This window comes from Diabrotica undecimpunctata, chromosome 2 (assembly GCF_040954645.1).
Source record: "Diabrotica undecimpunctata isolate CICGRU chromosome 2, icDiaUnde3, whole genome shotgun sequence".
Taxonomy (NCBI): Eukaryota; Metazoa; Arthropoda; class Insecta; order Coleoptera; family Chrysomelidae; genus Diabrotica; species Diabrotica undecimpunctata.
Genome location: NC_092804.1, coordinates 12,724,264 through 12,738,066, shown reverse-complemented (window position 1 = coordinate 12,738,066; position 13,803 = coordinate 12,724,264). Strand labels below are relative to the sequence as shown.

General features: G+C 33.1%; 1 protein-coding gene and 1 non-coding gene across 3 annotated transcripts in view; one reads left to right on the top strand and one right to left on the bottom strand.

Moving 5' to 3' along the window:
• The window catches only part of LOC140434201 (peptidyl-alpha-hydroxyglycine alpha-amidating lyase 2-like), a 52,539-nt gene that overhangs the window by 8,605 nt on the left and 30,131 nt on the right, over positions 1-13,803 (bottom strand). For both annotated transcript variants that reach the window (XM_072522286.1, XM_072522287.1), the window contains exons 4-5: positions 10,511-10,712; positions 5,840-6,031 (exon numbers count right to left, since the gene is read on the bottom strand). In XM_072522286.1, the coding sequence (XP_072378387.1) occupies positions 5,840-6,031; positions 10,511-10,712 (394 nt within the window). The remainder of the gene's footprint in view (positions 1-5,839; positions 6,032-10,510; positions 10,713-13,803) is intronic.
• TRNAN-GUU (transfer RNA asparagine (anticodon GUU)) lies at positions 4,342-4,415 on the top strand. The gene has a single exon. It is a non-coding gene; the product is annotated as a tRNA-Asn (tRNA).

Here is a 13,803-nt window from a genome sequence, read left to right as displayed (position 1 = left end):
AGTTAACGGAAATATAATTCATGATTTTTTGGGTTTCGTACCATTAAATGAATTAAATGCTAAATCAATAGCACTTGAAATTTTAACATTTCTTTCAAAAATTGATTTAAATGTGGAAAAATTGGTGGGGTTGGGATTTAATGGATGCGCGACTATGGCTGGTCAAGAGGGTGGTGTTCAAAAGATAATTAGAGAAAAACATCCCAAAGCATTATTTTTTTATTGTGCCTCACACAAATTAAATCTGGTTGTTAATGATTTAAATACTGTTAGAGAAATTCAGAATTGTGTGGGAATTATTAAAGATGTCATCAAATTTTTTCGTGATAGTACTTTGAGACGGCGATTAGCACCAAACATGCCTTTGTTATCCGAAACTCGCTGGTCATCAAAATACAAATCTATTCGAATATTTTCAGAAAATTTTATTGAAATCAAAAATGTTTTAGAAACAATAATAGCAGATAACAAATTTAATTGCTCAACAAGATCAAGAGCACAGCAGCTTTCATGTGCCACATCTGATTCCACTTTTATAATTTCCCTAAATTTGATTTCCAAATATTCTTCTTTCTTAGAACCCATAGTAAACATTTTACAAACTAAATCAATAGATATGCTGGCAGTTAAAAATCATATACAGTTATTTCTTGATATGATAACAAAGCACAGACAAGAAGCGGAAACAACTTTTAAAACAATTTTTGAAAAGAGTACAAATGATGCCAAATCTGTAAGTATTACCCTTGAAAAACCACGAATCGCTCCTAGAAAGCAAACACAACGGTCAAACCATGCGGTTAATTCCGCTGAAGACTTTTTTAGAGTGTCATTATTTATTCCGTACCTAGATTCTTTAATTAGTTCTCTTGGTGTCAGATTTTCAGAAGACAATAATCCTGGTATGTTATTGTATAACTTGCATCCCAAAAACATAATAAAATTAACTGAAGAAGACCTTGCCAAAATAATAGAAATCATAAATAATTTATACAAAATTACTAATCTAAAAGAACAGGCATCATTGTGGCTCTATTATTGGAAAAATCAAACCAATTTAGATGTAGAAGATATTTCAATGATAGAGCTACTAGACCATTGCTTATTTTACCCAGCTATAGCCCAAGCTATAGAAATTTCTCTGTGCCTTCCTCCCACTACATGCACGATTGAAAGATCATTTTCAACTCTTCGAAGGGTTAAAACCTGGATTAGGTCCACTATAAGTGAACAAAGATTAGATGGACTATATATGATGAGCGTTCATAGAAATAAAATAGAAAACAATCGAAATAATTTTATTAAAAAAGTAATAGATGAGTTTGGACAAAAGCCCAGAAACTTTCAGTTTTTATTTTCACAAGATACAGAGCACTAGCCTTCAATATCAAGTTTACTTTTTACGTTTTGTTGGGTTTAACATTTTACCATTTTACATTCTATTGGGAAATTATTCGTTTCAATAAATTATAATACATACAATACTAACTGAAAAAACATGTTAATTTTTTTATAATAAATTATAACAAATAAATTTTTAATTAAATTTCTGCAATTGTTTACAACATAGTACAAATTTTTAATGTCAAATATAAATAAGTTGGCACCCAGCGAAGTATTTGAAGATTGCACACATTTGACTATTTATGCAATTTCGGCTAAGCATGGTAGTAGAAGGGTGTACACCCTACCCTAACCCTTTCAACGTAGTACAGTTTTGAATATTTGTTTTAATTTCCTAGTAAAAGAAATTTTTCAATTCAGATATTATGTTACTTACATATTATTTAAACTACACTATTGCTTGTGTTGCATTTCGTATCTCAGAGTACCTGCTTTTTTTATTACTATTTTTTAACATCCTTGCTTAAAATTGATTTTTTTATTCCTACATAAAAAATTTTGTATATAAAAATTTGTATGTATAAAGTCATACCATAAAATATGTTGTTAATAATTTTTTGTTTACGATTACTTTTACTTTTCTGGTATTTCTTTACTGTTTGTAAACCATGTTTATATTTATTTTTGCATTTTTGCAATCGGGTATTTTAGTTTTTATTAAGTTGTATGGATCAAAATAAAAATTTAAGTTGACTTGCCCCCCCCCCCTGGATTTTGATATATGGGCGCCCATGCCCCTAGTAAGGTGAAAGACAGAAAAAATCGATATACCAAGAGTCTATAATCCGTAGAAAAAAATATTTTGAGCAAAAAATGTAGTTGATATAATTTTTAGCAATATTTATTAAAGCGACCGGCGATTTTGAATGTCAGTTACGCGTGAGTAACAACAAAATTGATTAAACACTATCGAAAAAGAGTGTCCTATCGATAATAATCAAAATGCATTTTTAAGGTGAAGAATGCAGCTTTCGTAAGCAATTTTTATAATTTGTAGCAAATAAAGTCAGCTTCTGACTTGTAACTTTGTAGCAAATGAAGTCAGAAGATGGAGGGAATTTGCCAGGAATCGACAGGAGTGGCGACTTCTTTGTGAGCAGGCCAAGATCCACAACGGATTGTCGAGCCACTTATGATGAGGATGATGAAGTTAGTTTCTATTATAAATATTTTTAATAAATAAACGTTGCATGATTTTTGCTATTTTTTACGATTCTCATGAGGTCAATAAAATTTATCACTTCCATTAACCAGTCACTATGTAATTTTCATTGCTGGAGTCTAATTTTTAAAACCTATAACATCAAATTTCGATTTTGAGTTTTGGTAACAAATATGAGGTATTTGAAATATGCCTAAAAACGATGTACAAACGATTGCATGTCACGGGAAATGACTCCAGAAAGACGGTATTGGATGAGTTTGTAACTGAAATTGTTTAATTTCAAAACACGTTAAAAAATTGAAAAAAAGCAATTTAAAACGTTTTAGATCGTTTGTAATCTGCAAGTTTAAATTCAACATTTTTTAGGTTAGGTTAGGTTAAGTACGTAGTACTTCCTACAAAACCAATTGCGTTTTATAAAAACAGCTGCACTGTCCTTTTCGAAGTACCTAATAAGTTTATATTAACGCTTTGTAAGCTGACTGGCAATAGGGTATAAAATACTCAGACGCCGTTTAATTCATTCGTTAAGTTTAGTGTTGCAATGGCAGCAGACGTTAAGTAATTAGTCCTTTTTGTACAGTTGTTGGGGCGAGAACTCGCATTTTTGAGGTAAATCTTATTTTCTCTTGTGTTTAATCATGAAACATAGAAAGATTTTTTTATCTTTCTAGAGTTTTATTGCCTATTTCAATCAATCAATGGCCGTTTGAGTTGAATTATTTCAATTTACCTACTGGCTGATTTTAAGCTAGTGCGTAAATATTTGAATTAGATATTTCATGTTACAGTTTTATGGTTGCTTAGGGAGGGATTTATGTAATTCATTTTATAAGTTAACTCTCATTTATTCTGATTATTAAGAAGTTACATATTTTATTTTAAAAATATTATGAGTATGATTTAATTTTGATATTTTTCGACTAAAATGTCACGTGTTTCGTTCATTATGAAGTTAGATATTTTATTGAGATATTACGTTTTATAATTTAGACATTTAATAACTAAATTGTCATTCATTGTGTTCATTAAGAAGCTACGTGTAGTAATGTGTAATTCATCATCATATCATCATTATCATTCAATCTTCGCTTATCCACTGCTGGACATAGATCTCCCTCATAATTTTCCATCTATTTCGATCTTGTGCCTCTTGCATCCAATTCCTATGACAACGTTTTAGATCGTCAGTCCTACGTGTTGGTAATTATGATTTCTTTTTTCTCCATATACTACTCTTTCTTTTGTAACTAGCTTCTGCCCTGTTCCTTGCTGGTTTTTAATTTGTTTTATCTTGTTTTTTTGGATTCCCTCCATTTAAATGTTTTTTACTTTTCTTGTTTTCTAGCTTCCTTATATTTTTGATAGTACATTTTTTATGGAAAAGCCATTTTTTCTTAAAGCTATTTTAACTTTGTGCATTTCCTCTTTTTTATGGTCCTTATGGTCAGTTTTTCGGATCTTGTGGTTAGGGTTTTAATTACCGAATTTAATAGTGCAGGATGATGGGTATAAATACCTGTCAGTACGGGTTGGTTTTCATTAGACTGTATATCCTATACTTCCGTGTTCCTTCCTATATAAACAAAATATTTATCTGTAGACTGTGGCACTTACAGATTTCAAATCTACAATAATCAATGTACAATACGTATTTTTTAAATTGGAGTTTTACAGGTTCTAGTAATTATGCAACCAACATTACTCAGTATGAGTCGCTTTAAAAATAAATTCGTACTGTGTAATCCTCTCTTTGAAACATGACTAACATCGCCTCCGTGGCGCAATTGGCTAGCGCGTTCGGCTGTTAACCGAAAGGTTGGTGGTTCGAGCCCACCCGGGGGCGCACTTATTTTTGCTTTTATAAAATTTGAATTTTCTTATCTTTTCTTATTAAATTAGTCGAATCGGTAGTTAAGCAATAATAAATAATAATTAAATATTTCGTAACGAAAAAGTTGATATTATTCAATATTTCATACCAAAATACTTTTTAAATATCCTTATTTTTGTGTGTGGTTAGAAATATGACTGCGGATTACTAGATCCATTCGCCTATGCAATTTTTGTTATTTGAAATCGTGAATTTATATACTTTGTAATTTTGTTTTACATTTTTAATATCCTTAACTAAAATATACTTATTTATATAATTTAAGAAACAGAATTTTTATATTTTAATATGTCATAATATGCAATTGGTAGTGTAAGGATAAAGCAACAGAAGGTTAGTTAGAAGAAAGAGGCTAGAACGAGGTATGGCAGGTTTAAAAGAGAGGAAAATAAGGATACATACAAGGTAAGAAAGAGGAAAGCAGAGCACGCTATAGCTACTGCTAAGGATAGATCATATGCAAAGCTGTAAGAAGAGTTGGAAACACCAGAGAGGGTTATACAGTTACACAGATGTTAAAATAAACCAAAGAGGACTTTAGAAAATTGATAAATGAAGAACATTTAGAGGAGAGACAGAGGATACGGACCCCAAATGAGAATGCAATGTGAGCATGAAGAGGGGGTTGTCGAGGCTTCAAGTAGGATGAAGAATGGTAAGACAGTAGAACTTGATTGAGGTTTGGAGGAACTGTGAAATTTTGGAAGGCTCTAGGAGAGAAAGGGGTTAATATTTTGTGGCAAATATTGAGTAGGGTATAATATGAGGATGAAAGGTTTCCCAATGCATAGATGGAGAGCGTGATGGTATCACTGTATAAAGATAAAGTGGACATTCAGGACTGTAAGATGTATAGAGGGATAACATTAATGTCGCATACAATGAAAATTTGGTAGGAAACTGTAGAGCAAAGGTTAAGGACAGAGACATTCATAGGAGAACAGTTTGGAATTATACCAGGAAGGAGGATAACGGGTGCCTTGTTTGCTTTGACACAGTTAACAAAAAAATATGCTACATTCGGTATTTATAGACTTTGAGAATGATATGACACAGTTCCTAGACAAGAACTATGAAGATGTATGAGAGAGAAATGGGATCCCGAGAAGAACTTAAGGCTTGTGAAGGGTAGGTAAGAGGGAGCGTAGGGACACCAAAACCAAAGTAAGGACTTTTGTCGGATTGACCTAAGGTTTTCCAGTGACCGTTAATTTGCATCAAGACTTTTCACTGAGTCCCTATGTTTTGTACATTCCAAAATAGACAAAACCACTGTTAGTTAATACAACGCTAGTATAAAAGCTTCGCTTCAAAATGGTCTGATTGACAGATATTAATAAAATATTATAAAGAGTTGAATGAATTTACAATAATACCTTTAGCAGAAACTCCAAAAACTCGTCCCATATCTGGTAAAGTGATCGTTAGAGGTGGTTCCTTCTTTCCTTGTAAGGTATATAATCCTGCTCTAGGACATACAACACGCATATTCTCTCTGTCAGCAACACAAATCCTGTCCAATGATTCTATGAGGGCCAGTCCGTGAGGCACTTGAAGGGATAGAATTTCTGAAAAACAATTTCATCGATAATTAATAATTTCTTACAATTTTTAATAAATTTCTAAAATGTTTTTGGTAAAAAGAGAGGGGTACGAAAATAATTAAAAAATCTATTTGTTGTGTATAAAGATTTACTATTCCATAACACATTTAATTTTTTATTTTTTTATAGCGATTCTTGTACTTGTGTTTTAAATATCTACAGTTTTGTCCAAATCTTAAACCAGTCGAGGACAGTGTCGTAAATAATTATTGATACAAAGGAACTACGTGTTTGCGACCCAAACCAAAATTTCAAACTAGAATATAAATATAGGGACAGCAAAAACATGTGTTCAATTTACTTCTTTCCGATGTTGGAATCAGACAGCCCAACATGAAAGCCATTTCTTTATGTGTTTTGTAGAACTCAGAGTTATATCATCTTCTCCATGTTTTCACAGATTGCACAAAGTATTCTTTTAAAAATCTTTCTTCTGAAGATATGTAGAAAATTTACATCTGTTTAAGAAATAGTCAATGTGTATAAGCCATTTATCAGCATTGGTAGAATGAGAGTATACAGTGATGAGTGTCCACCCGGCAAAATAGCGGAAAGGATAGAAGATAGATTAAGTTGTGAGATAGTACGAGATAAACTAGTTTTAGATGTGGCTATTTGACTTCAGCCATAATTATACGGATGACCTCGAAAATATTTTTTATTTTAATAATTTCTGATGTTAGAATAAATGATTGAATAAATTAAGATATATTATATTAAAAAACATTAATTAGTAGCGATTTTAAATTATAAATCTTTAAGTTAGTTAACAATAAAAATAACTCAACTGAAATATTTGACTAAACTAAAGGTAGATATGTTCCGTCCGAAAACAATTATTGTATGTGGAATTGGTGTAATAGTTAGAGACGTGGTCTATTGACAAGGAGGTTGGGGTTCAATTCACACCAAGGATAAAATTTTTGTTTTATTCAATCAAAAAATAATAAAAAATATGATACATATTAGGTAACAAGTTTTCGAAAAACTCATTATTTACAATTTATTCTTATTCCAATGTTATAAAATAGAAATACAAAATAATTCAAATTCAATTCCAGTTTTACAGTCTTCAGTTGTGAATGCAAAATAATCCGGTGAAGACTGTTTAATGTCAAATCCATCACTAAATTCTAAGTGATAATATCAATTCCTCTGTACAGGTAATGATTTTCAAAACAATTGACAACATTGGAATGGATGCGCGCGAACTGCTTTACAGCTAACCAAATCATCAAGCCTTCAGCCATCAAATAATAACATATCGAGAAGTGTTTTTGTACGGTAAACAGAAACTTTTTATTGAAAAAACAATTCGTAAAAATGGTTTTAACGGTCGAGGAAAAAGTGCAAATTGTTGTCTGGCATGTGAATGGATTATCAGACAACATGATTAGACAACAATTTGTCAATATGTTTAAAATTAGGCCGGCTCCAGCATGATCATCAATTCAGTCTATTATCCGTAATTTTTTTTTTACTTATGGATCAGTGTTCGCTCCAAGAGGAGTTCGTAGACGAAAGGAGGTAAATCCAGATTTGGAACTAAGGAACACTTTGATTTGTGCAAGTATTGAGCAAAATCCTACCCAATCAACATCTCGTCTCGGAAAACAATATGGAATTTCAAGATTTAGAGTAGGTAAAATTTTGAAAAGACATGGATACCGTCCCTATAAACTTCATAAATCCAACGAACAATTCTCTGGGGATTAATATAGACGTTTAGAATTTTGTCAAACTGCAATGGAAATGTCACATCAAGATGAACATTTTTTAGAGAACGTTTTGTTCACCGATGAATATACGTTTTCATTGCATGGCCGTCACAATTCAATGAATGCTCGGTATTGGTCTCGAGGAAATCCTCGTCAGATTTATGTCGCTCGTACTCAGCGTCCTCGAAAAGTAAATGTTTGGGGATGCATAATAGGGAATCATGTCATTGGCCCATTTTTTATAGACGTATGTTGACTGGGCGGAAATACTTGGAACTTCTGCAAAATCAAAATGTCCCAGCCCTTCGTAATTTACCAATACCTTTCGATTCCATATGGTTTCAACCGATGGTTGTCCTGCACATAATTCTCGCATCGTCAGTGAATATCTCAGTGCGACTTTTCCTAATCGATTGATTAGTGGTCACGGAGATATTTTTTGGCCTGCAAGATCACCTGATCTTGCACCCTGTGATTTTTTTATGTGGCGATATATCAAGTCCAAACTATATGGAATTGAAGACGATAGGCCTAATTCTCTCCAAGAATTAAGAGAAAAGATCTTTGATTCAATGAGAGGTATTAGTCCAGAAACATTAACTAATGTTAGACGAAACTTTTATAATAGATTGGGATATTTTCTGCTGCCAATGGAGGCTTATTCGAACATTTTTTGTAAATACATTTCATTAGAATAAAATACGTTTATTTAGAATATTTTTATAGAATTTCTACCTATTTACACATTTTTTGTAAGTACATTTATTTAGAACGTTCTTTTATGTTTGAACAATTTTTACTTTATTTTCGAAAGTACATTGTTTTTTGACTAGATTTTGATTACAAGATTTTCATGTTTTACTATAAAGACTTCTAATAAAGACTGAAATAAATGTTTAGTGATTTAAAGCAAAACGATATAATATCTGCATAATTTCAAATTTTAATTTTTAAAAAAGTGAAACCTCCATGTTGGATTCGAACCCTGAGCGCCTGGATGAGAACATCGTGCGTTGAACTCTGATCTACCAGACTTTTATAATTATTTAGTGACAGTTTGGGTTATTGTTCTGCTGCTGTTCAAATCATAGTAGAAATTATTCTTGGTTAATAATTTAAAACTTTAGATTAAATAATCACTATTAATTAAATTATTTTATTCACATTTTTGCTTTATTGTGGTCAATCAGTTTTTACTTTATGCGAAATTAAAAAATGGAAATACGTCACACATACGACGTTACACATAATAATTATGACCGAGGTGATTTAGCTCGAATCTAACGTCTAAAGGCGTGAGACTATCGATAGTGGTAATGTAATGTAATGTAAATTATAGGTTTCTATCGATTATTTCTCACCTCTACGAGTTTCATCTCTTTTTATTTTACAAGGTAACTGTGTTTTCTATCTCTTACGTTACAAAGCCGGGTGGTAAGACACTCATCACTGTATATTGTTAGTTTGTTCTTTTGGTATCCAAAAATTTTAGCGAGAAAAAATCTCTACTATCTAACCTATCGTTTTTAACCTTCGCAGAATAATTTTAAGCATATCTTACAGAGTATTGCTTAATAGAGGTTGTTGTCCTTATTTTGTTTACAAATAATGGGTTTATCTTTATACATTTGTGACCTATAGGTGTGTAAAAACTATATAATTTTAACACAACTAATAAAGGGTGTTTTTTTAGAGGTATATGACTTTGAAATAGAATAAAACAAAGATGATTTTTATAAATTGACACGAAATTGACTTTTTTCGAACGATAATATTTTGACATTATAATTTAAATATGATTTCTATCATATGAGAACCACGGCTGGCGCTGACATAGTCTAATCTAGAGGTCCAATTTTTCATGACTTTTTTTAACATTTGTGGCCTTATATCGGCAATAACGCGTCGCATGTTGTTCTTTAAGTGATCAAGTTTCAGGTTTCAGGCTTATCGGCATAGACTAACTTGCTTCAAGGCCAATTCAAGAGTCTGAAAAGTGAAATTATGCTGTTACCAAACGGTTTTTTTCAATAAATCAATTGTGCCACGAGCTGTGTAACATCTTGCGAAGTCTTGTTAAAAACACAGCTCCTAAACATCATGGATTTTCAATTAAGGAATAAAAATTCAGTAGTCATGGTTCTATAGTGGTTACCATTGACTGTAACGTTCTGGACAGCATCGTTTTTAAAGAAGTATGGACAATGATTCCACCATCCCACAAAACACACCAAACAGTTAGTTTTTCTGGATATATTGGTGTCTCAACATACGATTCAGGATTATCTTCACTCCAAATACGAGATGTTTGTTTGTGGACATAGCTATTCAACCAAAAGTGAGCTTCATCGCTAAACAAAATTCGCTTATGAAAATCAGGACCAACGACAATCTCGTTTTGGGCCCATTCATAGAATCCGTAGCTTGCTAGGTGATCCTGTAGCTTCAATTTTTGCAAGAGTTGGATTTTGTACCACGCAAACCAGGATCTTTCCGCAAAATCTTCCATAAAGTAAATGAACACATATTTAACTGCTGTGCACGAAGGCGGATAAGCTGATTCGCATCTTCCTCTATGCTACGCTCTACTAGGCGTCAGTCTATTCATGCTAAAATGCCAAACCAAACTAAATGTAAATTACTTGACAGCTGTATAAATGGCCGAAAATTAAAAAAGTGTGGCCGACTTCCATTTCTATACCTCTAAAAGATACCCTTTATATACCTGGTGCAGTAGGAAATATTCGAAGTAGAACACCAGCAGCATTATATTTGAGTATTCTTGAGTTGCAGTATCCGTCGGCAATAAAGATCTCTCCTGTAGATGCAATAGCGGTCGATGTTGGCTTACAGAAATGTCTTTTATCTGCTCCTGGTTCTAATCTTTGACCAAAAGTTTGAGACGGCTGGAGCTCTCCAGGTTTAAACTAAAAAAAAAAAGGAAATTGAAAGAGTAAAGTAAAGTAAAAAAAGTAAAGTTATACATTTTTAACACAAACGTCAATTTTACGTTTTTAAAAACAATTAAATCGTTTGGCTATTAGATAAGATGCTAAGTTTAAACTTTCTCAACTTTAATGTATTAAAGACCAACACAATCGAGTACGTAGAGTAAAACTAATACCATATAAATATAATTCAAGATACACTGATCGTTGCCATACAAGTTCGTTTCCCCAGTGCGACAAAGATAACTGACACAAATTTAACGTATCTCTTTCTAATTTGCCAGGTTTATTGACCACGTGATCGAAATAACCAATGAGAAGGTCACATGGTCGACAAAACCCGGCGCATTAGACAGAGATGCAGGGACTGCTTTGAGTCCCTGCATCGCCTGCCAGTGTCCTCGAATCGAATCAGACTGGAGGTAAGTTGTCTACGAAACAAGACAGACTTGTGTTTTTTGATGTCTTTTTAAACCCATCTGAATGGTATACATCCTAGAATTCAGTTTACGATGGAGGTGGAAACTGGAGGAAGAGGTGGAAATCACAAGGTTTTCATTACTCTGTTTTTCAAAAACCCACTCATACCAATCGTTACTTGCATGCCAACTCTCATTATCCGTCTTCACACATTAATTCAGTCATTAATACCCGTATCTTAGTTTATACAAGTAGACATTAGTTTAAAACAAAACGAAAACGAAAATCACATCAATAGGAGATCCACAGACATCAATATCCCACTCAATCTAAACCCAAAGACTCAGACCCTCATCATACGAAAGCTTTTCTTCCTTACATCAAAGGTGTCACTGACAAAATCGACAAAATTCTAAAATCATGAGGAATAAAGATATTACTTACCCCCAACAAAAACTTTCATCTCTTGTCCAATCAATCAAAGACAACATTCCAAATGAACAACACGGAATTTATGAAATTTCTTTGTGCAGAGTGCCCCCGATCCTATATAGGCCAAACAAATCGTAGAATCCAAAATAAGATTTATGAACATTCCATTTCTGTTCGCAATTCTGATTCAATTTCAGCTCTAGGTCCACCATCTTCATACAGGTCACAAAATTGATTTTGAAAATTCTAGAACCATAGCCCCCATCCGCTTCTATAAACTAAGAATTATCCGACAAGCCATAGGACTTGAAAAAAGGCCAAGTTGTCTCAATAAAAGAGATTGCGGCATACGGTTACCTTCGACATGAAGACCTCTCATAAAGAAAATATCCTCAATCGTCAAATATCCGCCAATATCTGAGCCAAACCCAACACTAACCCCCACGCCACGCTCGACAGTATAAATGAACCGTCCTCTATTCCCAATGGGAGTAATGTATTGGTTAGTGATCAGTGTAGTGTCTAGAGGTTCGGGAGACTAACACCTCGGAAGCCCTTAAGAAGACATCAAAGAGGATGTCGAAAGCTCGGCGCAATGATAATTGACGCGGTTTACCCCGGAAGGCTTTTGAGTTTAATATTAATTCTTATAATAGTATTAATCTTAGCTCTAGGTTCAGTTCAGCTTTCTTAGCTGAAATTAAAAAGCTATACTTTCTTCGTGTTGTGAATTATGGACTGACGTTAGAAAGTTTTTGATAGCTTTTCCACCTTCCTAAGTACTGAAAATGTTTTGGTTTTAACGCGGTTACCAATATGTTTACGAAATAACCAACAACCAACCAACCTTGTAATTTAAAGCCAAAAATAAACCAAATGATAACAGAAGTATTAGGTTCATCCCACTCAATAGGCAACAGCAAGCATTAGTTATGTATTAATTCATCTTGTAGTGTATTTTTAGTAAAATATGAATTAAACTTGTATGTTTTTATTTATCAATTATTGTCTGAGCAAAAAATGAAATAAATGAATCAATTTAATATCAAAAAAATTGACATACGTAGTCTGTGGGGCAAAAAGGTTTGGGAAACACTGGGTTAAGGAAATTAGTTTTGAAATGCATTGTGTAGAGGTGTATTTTGGCATCAATATTTGCTTCCAAATTTTTATTTTGATATAACGATTTTTGCTGTATAATATTTTATTGAGATAGAGAATTATTGTCTTCTAACAATTTAAATGTAAGGAATAGTGATGCGCAATACATAGCCTCTCCTATTCAAATGTCAACCTCACCTACCTGTGAGATGATACCTTGACTTACTGACCAACAACTTCGTGTGGAAGAGTCGGTAAGTGGAAGGGCATCTTCTTGTCCTAGAAATGGAAAATCGTTTCTAAAGGCGGACGAACCAGACATGGTCAACGGCGTGGAGATGCATAAGGCAACGGGAAACCAATGCATTAAAGGCTCATAGAGCATCCCTAGTTAATCATCATGACTAACAATACAACCAAACACTCTACTGATCATGAAACTCGGAAAACAAGATGCAGAGGAGGAAACTCACAAGGCCTCCCCGGTCGTAAACATGCGAAAACCTTGCAAAGTAGCGACTTGGAATGTTATAAGTCTACATCAAGCTGGAAAAGTACATAATACCGTTAAAGAAATGGAAAAGCTGAATATAGATATTTTAGGAATCAGCGAGGTCCAATGGCCCGACTCAAGAAAGATAAAAATGAACAATAAAACAATATATTATTCAGGAAGTCAAGACGGTTCACACAGATATGGTGTCGGGATAATATTAAACAAAAACATTGATAAAGCTATAATAAATTTCACTCTATACTCCAACAGAATTATACTCTTACAATTAAACCAGAACAAACCCAAAATAAACATCCTACAAGTTTATGCTCCAACTGCGGACAAACCAGAGAGCGATATTGAAACTTTCTACGAAGACCTAGACAACATTTTAAAATGCATTAAAACGCAAGATATAACAATTATAATGGGAGAATTTAACGCAAAGGTCGGGGAAGAAAAAGTAGAAGAATTTGATATAGTCTGGGCAACAGAAACGAAAAGGGTGACAGGTTTATCGAATTTTGCCAAAACAATATTTTTGTTATAGCTAATACATTATTCAAAATGCCAAAAGAGAAGACTATGTACCTGAAAGTCACCAGCAAATCAAGAAGAGAG